Source organism: Carassius auratus, chromosome 31 (genome assembly GCF_003368295.1).
Source record: "Carassius auratus strain Wakin chromosome 31, ASM336829v1, whole genome shotgun sequence".
Classification (NCBI taxonomy): domain Eukaryota; kingdom Metazoa; phylum Chordata; class Actinopteri; order Cypriniformes; family Cyprinidae; genus Carassius; species Carassius auratus.
Window position 1 is genome coordinate 19,802,960 of NC_039273.1, and position 18,747 is coordinate 19,821,706.

At 38.1% G+C, this 18,747-nt stretch overlaps 1 protein-coding gene across 1 annotated transcript; it reads left to right on the forward strand.

Moving 5' to 3' along the window:
* Nucleotides 1-570: 570 nt before the first annotated feature.
* Nucleotides 571-17,002, forward strand: LOC113050757 (transforming growth factor-beta receptor-associated protein 1 homolog). Its single transcript, XM_026214035.1, has 12 exons — nt 571-785; nt 2,053-2,754; nt 5,063-5,257; nt 7,585-7,739; nt 7,837-7,919; nt 9,074-9,415; nt 9,695-9,752; nt 10,310-10,453; nt 10,537-10,683; nt 10,784-10,943; nt 11,311-11,747; nt 15,142-17,002. Exons 1-12 carry the CDS (start codon nt 641-643, stop codon nt 15,334-15,336), a joined length of 2,763 nt encoding a protein of 920 aa, XP_026069820.1. The 5' UTR covers nt 571-640; the 3' UTR covers nt 15,337-17,002.
* The last annotated feature ends 1,745 nt before the right edge of the window (nt 17,003-18,747 follow it).

Consider the following 18,747-nt stretch of genomic DNA (forward strand, 5'->3'; position numbering starts at 1 on the left):
ACAAGTTTTGTGATTAGCCTTGTTTAAACAAATAAATAAACAATTTAGCAATAATGTAAGACGATGTTGTAGTCACATGTTGGACCATCAGTGTAGATCATGAACCGAACGTTAAAACTGGACAACTGGGGAAGAAATTGGCTTTTGGCTCCCTCCTGTGGTAAAATGGTGAATAAAATTCGAATTTGTTATATGCAAAAAAATTGTTCGCTTCCCTTATCACGTAAACCGACATCTTTGTAGTTGTTAACAGTATCTAGTGACTTGTCACAAAAAAATAAAAAATAAAAAATTGAACCTTCCTTGGCTGATGTAGGCTGCGCTTGTATGTATATTATGTTGTAATATAAAATGTGCATCCAAAAATCGTATATAATGATAATAAAAAATAAAATAAATAAATGGAAATCCTGAAGAGGCCCATATCTCGAAAATGCTGACGTTCTTAGGACTACAAACGTAATAGTTTATTGTAAAAATCTAACATTCTGACACAGCTCTATGAGAAAGATTTAAAGATTTTTAAAGATCCAATATATATTTTTTCTTCTTCTGTTCTAACGACATTAATGTTAAAACTACATTTACTATAAAAGCTTTCAAATAAGAAAGCCAGAGCCCACCCACATCACGTGGCCGGATGTATTTCGGTGGAGAAACAGGAAGCGTTACCGCAGGGAGAGAGAGAGCGAGAGAGGGAGGTGGAGTGGAGTGCTTGAATGAAACAGACAGGCCCGTGGAACGCTGCCATCTCTCAAATCAGGACAGCACTGACCACGGCTGGGGTACGATATGCGCTCGGCTTTTTTTTAAACATCACCTGCGCTCTCTGCATGCCGCAAAACACACAGACAGACACACCATGAGACACGTAGGCTGTATCTAAAACATAGAGAACTGTCGACCAGCACAGCTGCATATTCGAAAACCCAACAATTATTTTTAGATTTTAGGCACCTCAACTAGGTTTTGAAATACAGCCACAGACTCCCATGGTCACCCGTAATCAAACCACTTCTGTCTGTCGTTCTGCTCACACTTGGCTTGTGGACGTGTAGCAGGTACTGGTGCTTAAAAGAGGAATCAAATGATAAGGTTTTGCTAGCGTAGTCTTTGGCTGGGTTGACAGAAATTTATCACGCAAACAACTTTCTATAACTAAAATAACCTTTTGCGTTTTGTAGTTGAAGTTGATGGGACATATCTGTAATGAACCCACCTGAGTAATACAAGCCACTGGTTGACAGGCACCTGTTTTTTATGCTTGACTGTCAGAGCTGTGATTTATTACTTTAGAATGTGCTGTTATGATAAGTTATGCCAGTAAGTGATAATTAATAAACCCTTGTGCGTTTCTGTTGACCATATTGCTCATATTTGTTGTCAGTGCAGGTCTAAATTAAGGTTTTGTTTTCTCTCTCTTGCCACATCTCGGCAAAAACAGAAGCCGAACGTTTAGTTTAGACTTACACTGACAACAAATGTGAAGAGACACATATATGACATCATATTAATAACAAAAGCTGTAACATTAATAGCAAAACGTTTAATTTAGACTTGTATGGCAATAAAGAAAAATAAATATTCATTATATTGTTTGTCCTCTTAGTGTCTATCTTTTTATTTTTATGATTATGTTTATGATCCTTTGTTGCACAGTTGTGCACATATTTGTTTCCAGTGTAAGTCTAAACTGAAGGTTTTGTTTCCATTTCTCTGTCTACAGCAAGAGGGAGAAAACCTTCAATTTATGCTTGCACTGAAAACAAATATAATCAATATTATAAAGCATTTTATTATTATTATTATTATTATTATTATTATTATTATTATTATTATTATCATTATTATCATAAATCTTTAGTTTAGACTTGTACAGCAAGATAGAGGAAACTCTTTACTCTGTAATAGTCTTTTTAGCGTGTATATTATATTTATAATATAGCTAATACTTGTCATTACAAGTCTAAACTAAGATTTTGACTTTGTCTAAACTTGGTCTCTCTCTCTCTCTCTCTCTCTCTCTCTCTCTCTCTCTCTCTCTCTCTGTAGATGTGGGTGGCATTATGAGCGTGAAAGCTTTTGAGCTGGTTCCCGCCGTGGAGCGGGAACAAGTGATGGGCGAAAAGGTGCGGATAAACATCGAATGCATCGAGTGCTGTGGCGTACACCTGTACCTTGGCACCAATGACTGCTTCATTCATCACTTCCTACTAGAGGAGCGCACTACAACCAAAGGTAAGCTGGCTTACAATGCCCAGAAGCTCCTCCACAAATACCTGGGCCTGAAGAAGCCAGTGACAGAGCTGAAGGCTGCCTCAGCTTTAGAACGTCTAATCGTCCTCTGTGACTCAACCATCACTGTTGTGGACATGGTTACTCTGGAGCCTGTGCCCACCGGGGGCACAAAGCTCAAAGGTGTGACTGCGTTTTGCATCAACGAGAATCCAGTGACGGGGGACGCATTCTGTGTGGAAATGGCGGTGGTTTTGGCACGCAGAAGGGCCGTCCAGATCTGTACAGTCCATAAGGACAGAGTGCAGATGTTAAAGGAAGTGACCACTCCAGAGCAGCCCTGTGCCCTGAGCCTGGACGGATACAATATCTGTCTAGCTCTGTCCACACATTATATGATTCTCAACTACAGCACAGGAGCCTCACAGGACCTGTTCCCTTACAACTGTGAAGAAAGGAAACCCATTGTTAAGAGGATTGGCCGGGAAGAGTTTCTCCTGGCTGCGCCAGGCGGGCTTGGTGAGTTAAACGACCAGAAAATGGCATTGGTATGTGCAGATCTAATTTTTTTTTTCTGTTTATCCATAATTAAACATACATTAAGCTTGGGCCAGCATGAGTTTTTTTTTTTTAAAGAAACATTTGAGTCATCAACCTTCAGAAAATATGGGAGAAGGGTCTGGCTGCAGACTTGCACTTGCATTCTCAGATTGCACTCTCAGACTCAAGTGACATCACTTGCAGTCTTTTATTTTTTTTATTTTGTTCTATCTATTGATTACTTTTAGTTTGAATCTCTCAACATTTTACAACAATAGCCAGGGGGTGAAGACAAGAAAGAATAAACTTAATTACTATGTCACTTTCAATCGCCACTTGCACTCTTCGGTATCTGCGACGTCACTTGCAATCAACACAAATTGTGCGTGTTGCCAAAAGGATCTGGCTGCAGACTTGTACTTGCACCTTCAGACTTGCATTCTCATGCACTCCCGCTTCTGCTAGTAACATCACTTGCAGTCTTTTATTTAATTGAATTTTTTTCTATCTATTGATAACTTTTAGTTTGAATCTCTCAACATTTTGCTCACAAACCATTGGTATCGACCCCACTTTCAGAAGCAATCTTTGCACAACTCCAGCTCTGAACTGACCCTTGTTTATGAGGCAGTCCAACGTAAAACGTTAGCACAAATATATAGGACAAACGTTTTTTTTCCGGGACATTTCCTTCGAAAATGAAATTTAACCACCATGTCCTCAGCTGCCTATGGAGACTTTTAGGGTTAGGTTAAATTTGTTGGTGCACCAACAGTCAACACTTTTAATAAGGGCTGCACCATTAGTCAAATTTCTAATCATGATTACAATTATAGTTATTCTGCATGCTTAATTTTGGGGAAATCGTGGCCTAATGGTTAGATAGTTTGACACCTAACCCTATGGCTGAGTTTTCAAGTTTGTGCCGGCATTGGCAATACCCAGACTGAGGTCTTGGGCAAAGCATCCAACCCCCAACTGCACCCCGGCCGCTGCAGTATAAATGGCTGCCCACTTCTCCAGGTGTGTGTTCATGGTGTGTGTGTGTGTGTGTGTAGTTTGGATGGGTAAAATGCAGAGCACTAATTCTGAGTATGGGTCACCATGAACTCGAGGCAGTTTATACAATTATAATACACTGGGCTAACAAACCAATCAGAGCCCATCGCTATTTCTGAGGGAGAGGCTTCATAAAAGCAGAAAATAAATGCATTTCTCAGAGAAGGGACAGTGTGGTGTGAAAAATAATGCCTTTTTTTAAATCATTAACACATGTTAGACTGCACCCCAACACAATCAAGCCCTGAAAAAAAAAGTGAACTACCCATTTAATATAAATGAAAAATATGAACTTAGATAAATATAAAATTTAATTCTGAAATGTTTTTAGTAAAAAAAAAAAAATATATATATATATATATATATATATATTATATATATATATATATATATATATATATATATATATATATATATATATATATATATATATATAATAGAGATTTTCTGTTAATAGAGTGCTGCAGTGATGATTGATTCTGTTTATCGAGATAAACACATCTTAAAAGAGTTTTTAAACCTAAAAACAATCACTTAAAGTAAAAAAACTATACTACAGCCGCATGATTAACATCACCACCATTAAGCTTCAGACAAATCTTTAAGTCTCTATTTCAAATAAATAAAGAAATATACATTTTTCCAGAAATGAGTTTACCCTGTTTGCGTGAAGTTTATTTGTCCCCCATTTAGCCACTTTTTAGCAACCAGCTTTTTCTACACAAGTAAAAGCTTTTTTCTTAAGTATTACCGATGTATTTAATGCTGAAGAATAAAATATGAAAATATATTTTGCTTATGTCAACCACAGACCTTATTTCAGGCTTTTAACCAAAACCCCACTTCAAACCCCCATTGACTTAAGAATAATGGAACCATATATCCGAATTGGTTGTGGCCTAAAAAAAAAATGTCATCCCTGCGAGAGATGCAAGCCAATATAACTTTTTTCCCTTTTGTACTTTGGAATATAGTGTTTGAGGTCTGAGCGAGAAAACCTTATTCGCTCTAGTGCATTTGAGAAGGATATACCTCTTCATATGTCCCCGAGGACTCTGTATCTTGAACTGTTTTCTATGGTGAATGCATCTATTATTTGTTTGTTTGTCATTTTTATTATAACTCTAGCTACACCCCACCTGAAATATGAATCTGTGTTCTAGGCTGTGACTGCCGTCATGACAATCATTCGAGATGAGTCATGCGTCTCTCTCTATCTTTCTCTCAGGGATGTTTGCTAATGCAGAGGGCATATCTCAGCGTGCTCCAGTGAGCTGGTCAGAGAGTGTGATAGCGGCGGCTGTGTGTTTCCCGTATGTGGTCGCACTGGATGAAGGCTTTGTGACAGTTCACAGCATGTTGGACCAGCAGCTCAAACAGACTCTGTCATTCAGAGATGGACAACTTCTACAGGATTTTGAAGGTAGGAGTCCTGTCCCATACATGCACCATCTATTTCACCCTGACACTTTTTAAAGTGTTGGTACTGGTGACATTTAGGTACAGTGACAGTCTACCTATTTGGGATGTTGTCAGTTATCAAAATATGTCTTTCCAGCATTCCAGAGTCAGAAAAGATTTACTAACAATTAGACTGAACCTGTAGTAGAAACACAAGGCAGCACCGCATATTGATAGACTTTGTTTTCAATTACATCAAGTTAAATGTGGAGTCTGAAGTATTTCTAACATATTCACATTCACAGTCAAGAAAGTCATGCTCTGCATTCTTTGCAGTGAAAATTATGACTTCTCTCCTGATGTATGCAGAACGTCTCCAATCAGTTATTTAGTTGGGATTTTGGATAAATATGATGCTTTGAGGTACCCATAGCACCCATACTGGCACCCATAGTAAAAGGTGATCATTACCTAAAAAATGTAAAACCAATATCCATCTTTCAATATCTGACATTCAGTGTAATGGTGGCTGGCCAGATATCTTACCTGTCAAGCAAGAAAAAGGTCATTTCTGTTTTTAAATCCTTTGTTGTTACCATCTCTGAAACGCAGTCCAATGTTTATACAAACTGTATTAGGGTCTCTGTGACTTTTCGTTTTTGCTAGTTAATTCTTCTCTGAATGAGGTTTCTTAGTTTTAATAACGGGTGCAGTGGCGGAGCAGTGGAGTTTTATACATGGGGTGGCCAAGGCTAATTCAGGAGGTCCATGACAGAAAATCAGTGTATAACTCCAACCTGGTATAAAAAAAGGGAATTATATAAATTAATACTTTTATTTAACAAAGATAAAGACATTTATAATGTTACAAAAGATTTCTATTTCAGATAAGTGCTGCTCTTCTGAACATTCTATTCATCAAAGAAACCTGAAACAATTCTTTTCAACATGATAATAATAATTACTTTTTTTGAGCAGCAAATCTGAATATTAGCATGCTTTCTGAAGGATCATGTGACTTGAGTAATGATGCTAAAAATTCAGTTTTGAAATCGCAGGAATAAATTACATTTTAAAATATATTCAACTAGAAAGCCGTTATTTTAAATTGTAAAAATATTTCACAATGTTGTATCTATAAATTTTTATTAATTATAATAAAAAATATATATATATATTGTAATTAAATGTAATTTTTGCATTACATTTTTCTCACTAGTTTATGGGCACCAGTGAGTGGATTTTGTGCTGTTAATATTTTCTAGCTGCTGTCTTTCTGCGGATGAATACATAAGTTCAGTAAGTTGTAGTGTATCTTTCAACATGGATCGGATGTTCTTTCAGTGTTTACTTCATGCTAATAAGAATGCACTCCTGCTTTGCTTGAACTTGAGGCAAAGCGGGAGCGCGCATGATCCTGGTCACGCTACTAAAAAGCTCCAAAAACGTTTGTCGCGAGAGCCCGCACACGAGAGGCTGGAAATGGATGCAACGAAGCGTGAGGCGAAACACTAGAACAGATGCATTGCATCCTTGATTTCGCGGCTAAAATAAGTGATTCTTTCAGTACGATTAAACAAAGAAAATAGTAGCATAGTAGTAATAGGGGTGGCACCCGGTGTGGCCGATCAGATGTCAGGGGTGTCCAGAAAAAATCTTCCGTACTACATGTTTAAGTATGTGTGTGTGTGTGTGTATTTTTTTTTCAAATCTCTATTATCTTTATTTGTATTCCTATAGAAATGCTATTGCTGCATTGTAGTGTTTAAAAGTAGCCTACTGATTTCTCTGAAGTGATAAGATAAATTACCCTACAAAGCAGCAAGGAAATTCCTGTCAAGTCTTAAACTTGCTAGAGCTTCAGAGAATCAAGATGATGAAAACCAGACACGTTCACATTTAATAAAGCAAGCAGGGCAAAGAAATGTAGTGAAGGCAATTTACTCCGGAGCACCTCATGTAATGTGTTATGACAAGCTCCGATCCGGTCAGTCACCATACGGCTTGCGTCAAAACACTCATTATTGTGCCGATCACATGCTTGATTATTTCTCAGCTGGTAAATCATGTACGATCACAGGCAGTCACACATTACCTTGTATTATCAGTGTGCTGTACTTGAGAGCATTTATTTCCATGAACATGGCTTGTTATGAAATTGCCATTTTATGTAAACACCTGCCATCCCTTTCACATCACTCATCATTCCCCGATGCACTGAACTTCAGCTACATCAGCCACAGCATTCAAGTAATGCAGTGCTCAAAGGTCTGGTCATTTCTGATAATAATCAGCTTTTTGTTTCATATAAAGAACCTCTAAAATCATATTTCTGGTGCTCTCTCTCAGGTAAGGTGGTGCTGGCCTCTTCAAAAGCAGTGTATATACTGGTCCCTCTTCCTCTGGAGCATCAGATCCAAGACCTGTTGGCAAGCCATCACGTTGAAGAGGCCCTGACCCTCACCGAGGCGGCACAGAGAAACATTCCCAAAGAAAAATATCAGGTACACCAAACTCTTCTGACATTGGTGGAGATACAAGGGTGCTTCTCTCAATTGGACAAAGGATTTTAATTGATGATTTTCTCTTTTTATGTTGTAGATATTGCACAAAAGAATTCTCCAGCAAGCAGGATTCATCCAATTTGGCCAGCTTCAGTTTTTAGAAGCAAAAGAACATTTTAGGTGAAGTGCATGATTTTGTCTTGTAATTAATACTGTTAATTGCAGCTCACACCCAGATGTTTCAGAGGATGACTGAATGGAGTTAATTAACTTCTTTGCTAATTGCTTCTTATTCCTCTGCGCGCCTGACCCTAATCGGCGTATGCTAATGGGTGGAGAACAGAAGCTTGTCTAACAGCTGAATAAATGGCTGACATAAATATAAGTAGATGTGCCGTGTTGAATTTTGCATGTATTTTAAGCTTCTACATCTATCATACAGCAAGAACTAGTTATCTATTTAAATCACTGATTGCTATTACTACCGTAATATTCCACTTAGTATAGAGATGGCATGGAGAAGGTGCATCTGGAGTGATTTAATATGTACAAGCATGGCCTTCTGTCGCTAAAACCAGGAATAGAATTGGACAGGTCACTTTCCAACTGTGGTATTAATATAGATTTATGGGATTTATTAATATATAAAAAAAATGACATTTCATTTTGTGCATTTGTCAGTTTTATAAATTATTCTTTTTCAGTATTTTTATTTAGCTTTTATTTGTTTGTTTGGGCATTATTTATTTGATTGCAATCATTTCAGTATTTAAAAAAAATAGTACTTCTGTTAAAGTATTTTGGGTATTATTTATATTTTATTTGAGAATTTTATATTTCAATTTATTTATTTTATTATTTTTTGCAGTTTTAGGTTTACTTAACGACAAAAAACTACATGTTTTGTTCAATTATTTTGTATTATTTTAGTTATAGTAATTTAATATGGTTCATCTAATATATATCTATCTATCTATCTATATCTTTATATATATATATATATATATATATATATATATATATATCTTTATATATATATATATATATATATATCTTTATATATATATCTTTATATATATATATATATCTTTATATATATATATATATATATATATATATATATATATATCTTTATATATATATATATATATATATATATATATATATATATCTTTATATATATATATATATATATATAAGCAAATTAAATATAACAAAACAGTAACCTTGTAATAATACTCTGGTTCATAGCAGATCCTCTAAAAATGTCAGTTCTTAAAGATTTTTATTTATTTTTTTAATACATTTAGCTTTTTTCAAAATACCCATTTTAGGAAAGGACAGCTGGATGTAAGGGAGCTGATCTCTCTTTATCCTCTGCTCCTTCCCGCCTCTTCCTCGTTCACACGTTGCCATCCACCACTTCATGAATTTGCTGACTTGAACCACCTGACTCAAGGGGACCAGGAGAAGGTACAGCGCTTCAAACGTTTCCTCATTAGCTACCTGCACGAGGTGCGCAGCAGCGACAGCGCTAACGGTTTCCGTGAAGATGTAGATACAGCACTGCTGAAGCTCTACGCAGAGACCGGCCACGAGAGTCTTCTGGACCTGCTAGCCTCCGAGAATGCCTGTCTCCTGGCAGACAGCGCCCCCTGGCTGGAGAAGCACCACAAGTGGGTACTCGCTTTTATTTTTTCCTTGAGTAGATATTGAATAGAAGATTCTGTCCACTTTTGTCAATTTCTTTTTACAAGAAAACTAAAGATGATATTCACATTTTGTAGCTTTTTTTGGGTTGGTGTCTCAAAAACAATCATGAAACGTTAATCATCCATGCCCTCTGTCGTTTTATTCACATGGCTTTAATAAATGTCAGTGTTTGACAATGCTTAATCAACTTTTGTTGCATTTCTTAATGTTTGGCAAGGGATTTAACTGTTCTCTCTATTCAGGTATTTTGCTCTTGGACTTCTATATCACTACAATGGTCAAGATTCTGCTGCTTTACAGGTGGGATCTGATCGCTGGTGTGCTGTTTGAACATTTTGATTGTGGTGACCCAGGAAACCCATGTTTAAAGAATATTCTGGGTTCAATACAGTTTAAGACATAATTGTGTGACATGCTGTTAATTGCCACAGAAAAATGATCTAGCATACAAATATGCTGATTTGGTGCTCAAGAAACAGTTTATTATTATTTTGTGTGTTTTATTTGTAATTTTTTTTTTTTTTTTTTTTTTATCATCAATGTTGAAATAATTTGTGCTGCTTATTTATATTTTGTGGAAACCATAATGCAATTCATCAAAGAATTCTGAAAAAAAAAAAAAAAAAGGTTCTAAAGAACAGCAGTTATTTGAAATATTTTGTAACAAACGCTTTTACTGTCACTTTTGATAAATTGAATGCATCTTCACTGAATAAAATAATTCATCCCTTTTTTTCCCCTCGCTTTCCACCATTGATTTTATTAAGAATTCAGTTTTATTTGTGTAACTTCACAACTGAACATCCTCTCATTTAATAGATGACTAACAGCATTTTTTTGCTCCTGTCCTGTTTTAGATGTGGGTGAAGATTGTCAGCGGAGATCTCCAGGACTCAACGCGACCAGATCTGTTTGAATATGTTGTCGATTTCCTTAGTTTTTGCTCCAACCTTGATCTTGTGTGGCGGCATGCAGACTGGGCACTACAGAAGGACCAAAGGGTTTGTACTTCATATTAACATTTGCCCTCAGAATAGTCTAGAGGATGTTGGATAGCTGTCTTTATCTTTACAATCACCTACAGACAGGTGTCCAGATCTTCACCAAACGGCATACCTCAGAGGAGAAGGAGGGTCAGTTAAACCCAGATGACGTGATCACGTATTTGCAGAAGCACAGTCAAGCCCTTCTGCTCTACCTGGAGCACCTGGTTCTAGAGAAGAGATTGCAGGTAGATCATCACTGTGCCAAAGCGTTGTTAATTCTTTAGTCCAGTGCTGTACCTATGCTGAAGGTTTCCCTGCACTTTGTGTGTTGTGTCTTTGTTACAGAAAGAGAAGTACCACACACATCTGGCTGTGCTGTATGCAGACAGAGTGCTGGGTCTGATCTCACGACCATCAGCCACCGATGACCAGCTGTCTGCTGCCCGCCAGAAGCTACAACGCTTACTCAAAGAGTCTAATCTGTACAGGGTCCAGTTACTATTAGGTAGGTATCCAATACATGCGCCTCTTCTCCAATTGATATATATTCGTTTTTTTTTATTTTAATGTCAGACACACTGACCCTTTGTTTGCAGTATAATTAAGTGGACCCTTAGGAAAAGGGCATCAAGAGCAGAGTTGAGCTGATCTCTAGTAGTTTTTGTTCTACTAACTCTGTGAATGTGATATGGTTGTGCCAGATGGACTTATATGAGTATTTCAGAAAGATCAACTGGGGTTTTCCTGCACAACTATCTCAAGGTTTTACGGAGAATCTGAAGGCAAAAGGTCAAGGCGTACCTAATAAAGTGTCCGGTATAGCGAAAAGAGCTGTAATATGGTTTCAGTGTCATATGCTTGTGTGCTTGTAGGTAAAATTCAGGACTCTGAGATGCTGCTGCTTGAGCGAGCTACACTACATGGGAAGTTAGAGGAACATGACAAGGCCTTGCACATTCTAGTGCACCGGCTCAAAGACTCGGCTGCAGCTGAGGATTACTGCTCTTGGGCCTCTGCGTCTCACGACAAGTCCTACTGTCAGAACCTTTTCCATCAGCTCTTGAGCGTTTACTTGGACCCGGATGTTCCAGGAGGGGCACAGACAGTAGCTGCCGTTGACTTGCTTAACCGGCACGCTGAAGATTTTGATGCGGTGCGTGTGTTAAAGCTGCTCCCAGAAGAGTGGTCTCTACCATTACTCCGTCCTTTCCTGTGCGGGGCGCTGAGGGCTAGTGTGCATGCACGGTGCACTTCCCAGATTGCAGTGGGGCTGGCCAGAGCACAAAACCTCCAGCTTCAGCATGACAGGGTGAGTTCTAATAAATTAGGATTTTATCAAAATCAAAATAGTTTGCAAGACAGAAAGTAAAAAATATATAAGGGGAGACAACTGTTCGGATATCATAATAAAGGGGGTAAAAAGGTGTTTAAGTATTAAATTCTAGTAGTTTGGCACAGTATTATATTATTATTTCTTAGAGGTTTCTAAACAAAAACTACTCGACTGTTTATTAATATTTGGAAAACCTTTTTATCTGCTAAAATAGTGTTGAGGTCTACAAGGACAGATAACTTGGTTTATGGCAAGGCAAGGTTAGTTCAGATTGTATAAAAAGAGTCATGCAGTGCAACTCCTTAACAGTTCATAAAAATGAATAATTCATGAAATCGGTTTAAAAATGCATACCATATTTAAGTATTTTTAAACTTTTTGGAAACAATTTTATGTCTATGCTCACATCAAGGTAAATGTATATTTTCTTAGTATTTAATAACATTCAGAAGATGGGGTTAGCAATGTTTTATAAGGATAGATATTAGGGGTGTAACGATACGCGTATTCGTATTGAACCGTTCGGTATGAGGCTTTCGGTTCGGTACGCGGTACGCATTATGTATACCGAACGGTTCGTTGGACTAATTAATTATATAAAAAAAAAAAAAAAGAGAGAAATATAATGATATGCGTTCAACAAGGTAGCCCAATAATCCAAACAACGTAACAGGCAACGCCCCTGACACCCCCGAAGAAGAAAAAAACACCAACTTATATGTTTATGTTAGGCTACTCAGTCAGGCGCTCGCTCACTCAGTTCGCGCTGAAGGCTTGTTGCAAAATGGCCAATGAGTTTAACAGACCAGAAATAGAAGATCCTCCAATAACCAACAGGTCTGGTGTTTGGGTGCACTTTGGATTCCCTGTAAGCTATAATGGTGATGGCAAGAGAGTGGTGGATAAAAAAAACAACGGTATGTCGTGTCTGCTACATGACAATAGGGTACACCAGCGGGAATAATAATAAAGAAAAAAACACCAGCGGGAATACTTGAAACATGTCATCTCATTTACGCCGACATCACCTTATTGTGTCAGTATCTGGGAAAAGACATTTCCAACTGACTCAAACAGGGCAAAAGACATCACCGCGGCGATCGGTAGGCTTCATTTACGTTATAGCCGCGGATATGAGACCTTACTATTTACCATTCATTCTGTCATCACCATTATAGCTTACAGGGAATCCAAAGTGCACTCAAATACCAGACCTGTTGGTATTTGGAGGATCTTCTATTTCTGGTCTGTTAAATGCATTAGACATTTTGCAACGAGCCTTCATCGCATACTGAGTGAGCGAGTGCCTTAGGGGAGGTTCACATATCGTGCCTAAAAACGCGTGGAAACCGCTAGTCGCGCCGCTTTCTCCTCCTTTTCAAAGCGCTTGGGCAGAAGCGCTCATGAGGCGCCTGTCTTTGCTAAGCAACAATGACATGCTCTCTCCATGAAGACGCAGAAATTAGATTTGCAGCTCTAGAAATCGCTTGCAGTAGCTCTGCTACTAAATTTATTTCAAAATTGCAATCCATATACAGCTATGATCAGCTGTTCCTTCATCTTGGCTGAGCTTTCAAAGTTGTCATGGGAAAGGATGAAGCTGATTGGTTAGTTCTTGTCACATGACCCGCGGTGCGCTTGCAGCATTCTGAAAAGTTGAGATGTTTTTACATTTTGTTGTATCTAAAACGTACCGAACCGAACCGTGACATCAGTGTATCGTATCGAACCGTGAATTTTGTGAACCATTACACCCCTAATCTCTTTGGTTGCTTTCGCAGTATGCTTCGGGTCATTGTCCATCTGCACTGTGAAGCGCTGACCAATGATTTCTGAAGCATTTGGCTGAATATGAGCAGATAATATTGCCCGAAACACTTCAGAATTCATCCTAATGCTTTTGTCAGCAGCCACATCATCAATAAATACAAGATAACCAGTTCCATTGGCAGCCATACATGCCCACGCCATGACACTACCACCACCATGCTTCACTGATGAGGTGGTATGCTTTGGATCATGAGCAGTTCCTTTCCTTCTCCATGCTCTTCTCTTTCCATCACTCTGGTACAAGTTGATCTTTGTCTCATCTGTCCATAGGATGTTGTTCCAGAACTGTGAAGGCTTATTTAGATGTTGTTTGGCAAACTCTAATCTGGCCTTCCTGTTTTAGAGACTCACCAATGGTTTACATCTTGTGGTGAACCCTCTGTATTCACATGGTGAAGTCTTCTCTTGATTGTTGACTTTGACACACACATACACCTACCTCTTGGAGAGTGTTCTTGATCTGGCCAACTGTTGTGAAGGGGGTTTTCTTCACCAGGGAAAGAATTCTTCGATCATCCACCACAGTTGTTTTCCATGGTCTTCCGGGTAGTTTGGTGTTTGGAAAGCAACCAAAGAGATTTTTAAGGGAAAGAAGTGGAATGTTATGCAATGGCCAAGTCAATCACCTGACCTAAATCCAATTGAGCATGCATTTCACTTGCTGAAGACAAAACTGAAGGGAAAATGCCCCAAGAACAAGCAGGAACTGAAGACAGTTGCAGTAGAGGCCTGGCAGAGCATCACCGGGGATGAAACCCAGCGTACGCTGATGTCTAATTGATCTCCAGACTTCAGGCTGTAATTGACTGCAAAGGATTTGCAACCAAGTATTAAAAAATGAAAGTTTGATTTATGATTGTTAATCTGTCCCATTACTTTTGGTCCCTTAAAAAGTGGGATGTACATATACAAACTGTTGTAATTCCTACACCGTTCACCTGATTTGGATGTAAATACCCTCAAATTAAAGCTGAAAGTCTGCAGTTAAAGCACATCTTGTTTGTTTCATTTCAAATCCATTGTGGTGGTGTATAGAGCCAAAAAGATTAGAATTGTGTCGATGTCCCAATATTTATGGACCTGACTGTATATGCCTACAAAGGCTGAATTAATTTGATCTAGAATAAAAACATTAATTTTGTAAAATATATTTTCAATTTAAAGTAACCGTTTTCTATTATAATATTTTAAAAGGTAGTTTTAAAATGTTTAAATAGAAAACTCAAAAGAACAGCATTTATTTGAATTAGAAAACATTTGATCTTTTGTCACTTTTGACAAGTTTAATGCATTCTTTCTGAATAAAAGTATTATTATTATTATTATTATTATTTAACCCCAAACTTTTGAAAGTTAGTGTTTTTTTTCTTCAGTGTTTTTCAAAACCTAAAGAATCCAACAGTGAAACCAATTATAACTCTGCATGTGTTTTAATCTAGATTTTTTTAAAAATATTACATTTTGTAAATATACTCTTAGAAATATACTCTTTCAATAAATGTAATGGACCTACTAAACACTGCATTCTTGTGTTGTACAGCTGAAGTATCGAGGCGGCCCAGTTGTAGTGTCTGAAAAGAAAGGATGCCAGCTGTGCCACAATACCTTTAGCGAGCCAGACTGTGCCTGCTTGCCCGGCGGAACGCCTGTTCACATTCACTGTGTCGCCAAGAAAGCCCTGAACTTACCAGTAGAGCGCCAACATGAAAACGCCCACCGCAGCAACCACACATGAAGCTGATCAGTCCACGGGGCAGTCGACACATGCTGGCGTCGCACACACAGGGAGAAGGCTGAGTGCATAGAGCAGCCATTCAGAGCCCACGCCAGAGCACTTGGTGCGACCAGGACCTGCTTTCTCTGTGTGTGAGAGGAGTCTGTCAGCAAATGAGTGTCTGATCAATACTATTTATTCCATAATCCTTTTGTGTGTACACACAACACTGACAATGAAAATCTGACATTGTCTTTTGGTTGGTCTTTTTAGCATTGCCTTACGATGACTGGTCCAGTGGCTGTCTTTGCTTTTAAATGGATGGTGTCCATAATAACTATTGTTTGCAAGCTGTTTGGGGTCAAAATACTGGTGTCTTGACTGTCTGATCTCTGTGAACAGAATTATCAAAAATTAGTTTGTGGTCAATAGTTTTCATGAAACCAACAAAACACCAAAGCAGTAAAGGGAGAAATGCTCATAAAAATATCATCATCAGGAATATGGTTTGTGGTCATCATAGCCATTTTCAACAATTTGATAGAGGTAAAAAGGGAAGAGTTCCCATGTTCACTTAAAGTCCGATCTGGAAAAACTTTCAAGTTACATGTAAGATTCTGCAATGAATGTTTATGAATAATGAGCACAACCCAGGAAAGATTTTCCTTGTGTTTGTCTCTCTCTCCCTCATTTTCACGTCGAAAGTTGATTTGGCTTGATATTTCCCGTTGTCAAGTTTAAGTGATATTTAGTCCAATTGTAGCTCTATCAAACAAACCGATGGACTCGGGCTGTGCTGTGTTTGTGTACATGTTATAACTAAATGCTGAAATGCATATATTCCATCCAATCGTTCGTTTCTCAAATGCATGTGGTGATATGGACACAAGTCCTCTTAAGAATGCTCATTTTTAATGATCAAAAAATGTTTTAACATGATCCATTTTTTGTGATTTTTAGGGAGGCACGATAGCAAATAGCTGTGGAATGTTTTGCTTGAGAATAATCTTGAACCTCATATTCGAAGAAGTTTTTGGAAAATATTTTGTCTATGAGAGTTGAAAGAAGTTGGATTTTTAAAGGTGGAATAAGTGAAGAGTGAAAGATGGGGAAAAAAGCATGGATTAAACACTGCCTACTTAATATAAATACTTAAAATGACCTCTGCTATGATGAGGGAAAGTTGGGATGACTATTTGCCTTGATGTTTTTACAGAAACGGTTTGTCATTCTGGTCACTGGCTACAAGGATGATGGTAAATTCTATTCAAAAAATTTTTTCCACAGTTAAGTACATAAATGACTTTGGGTATTGTACACCATATCTTGGTTTGTTAATCCGGCACAATGCCTGTGTTGTAAAGTGTATGTGTGCTACTGGTTCTTTGCTTTGATTTGCAGATGCATTTTTCCTAGAAAAAAAAAAGTTCATTTCGTCATATGTGCAACCAAATCAGTCTAAAGAAAGACTGTAAATTGTTTCATCTTGAGAAATTACAAATGGAAACCCTCGTTGCTACATCTCTTTATATCCTCAAAGTATTTTATACATAGAAATATACATAGATACTGGTCTGTACATACTGTATTATTAACTGTTTGTTGCTTTGTAAATCAATGCCGGTGTGGGTGGAATGTACAGATTGTAAAGACGTCCATTTTAATAAACAAGACTATACCTAATGGAGCACACTGTTTGGGATATATGCAATATCAGTTTTTCAAACTTGCTGCTTACTGTTGTCATGGTTATAAGTGAAGTTGAGCTTTTTTTGTCATTCCGCTACATGTTTGGACATACACCGGAACGAAATGTCATGCCTCACAGGACCACGGTGCTACATAAATACACACACACACAACAACTAACACAACTAACCTATTGACCGATCTTTTGATGCTCCGGTACCGTCTTCCTGATGGCAAGAGCTGGAAGAGGCTATGGGAGGGATGGGTGGGGTCCTTCACCATACTGTTGGCTCATGAGACCTACCACCATTATGTCATCCTCAAACTTGATGATGTGGTTGGAGCTGAACTTGGCAGTGCAGTTGTGGGTCAGCAGCGTGAACAGCAGCGGGCTGAGCACACAGCCTTGTGGAGCACCTGTGCTCAGTGTGGTAGTGTGGCAAGTTTATTAATGAGCTGTTGTGAGATGATTTTGTTGAATGCTGAGCTGAAGTCGATGAACAGCATTCCAACATAGGAGTCTCTATTATCTAGGTGGGCAAGAGCCCGGTGGAGGAAATTTTTATCGTCTGTAGAGCGGTTTGGACGGTATGCAAACTGGAGCAGATCAAGTGTGTTGGGGAGGCTGGTTTTGATGATGTGCATGACTAACCTCTCAAAGCACTTCATCATGATTGGAGTCGGTGCTATGGGACGGTAGTCGTTTAGACAGGACACGGGTGATTTCTTTGGTACCGGTATGATTGCTGTGGATTTGCGACATGTGGGGATGACTGCCTGGCTAAGCGAGCTGTTGAAGATATCTGTTAGGACATCTGTCAGCTGCGCAGCACAGTCTTTCAGTACACAGCCAGGTATGTTGTCAGGACCCACAGCCTTGCGTGGGTTAATCCTAGATAGGGTTTTCCTTACGTCAGCTGGAGATTGTAGACGGAGTGCCTGGTTGTTGGGAGGTATGGGTAGTTTTTGTGCAGGTGTGTCATTCTGCATGTCAAACCATGAATTAAAGTACTTGAGTGCGTCCAGGAGGGATGTGTCATTATCACAGGCCTGTGGCAGTGGCTTTTAGTCAGTGATCTGAATGGCTTGCCACAGGCAAGCTCCGTTTGTCTCTGCCGTCTATGAAGTGATTGTTGATTTTTTTGAGCAATAAGTGTGCAGACAGTGTAGTGACTTGAGCTATCATGTATCTTTAAACTTCTCTCAAAGGTTATACATGTGTGGGTTATATATTTTTCGATTAAAAAATAAATACTGGCTCTGAAAATACTTAAGGTGGAGAAAACACTATGCAGCTATTTATAATGTGATAACGGCACATAATGCAAATATAGTTTAAAAAGACTGACAGTCTGATTCAACAAAGTATAAAAATAAATACATGTATAACATTGATGCTGCATAACTGTTACAGTGGTATGTACTAAAGATAGTAAAGTAAATAATGTTTTACAATGAAACGGCACTTTAAAAATATTTTGTATTATATTGTAGATGCCACTGTGTGCTAGACACATTCCCGAGGTGTAATATATGTAGTAACTTTCCCAGCAAACATAGTGATACGATTATTAAATCAAATTAAACAATAAAATAAATCTAAAACTAGCCGAATTAATAATTTCAACAATTTGATGAATGGAATTAATCTCAAAAACAGATTATTGTCGCATTGAGCATTGCAATCTAACCAATATTCTGGCAGCTGGGTTCATTATTGAAAAAAATAAACTAAAAATATTC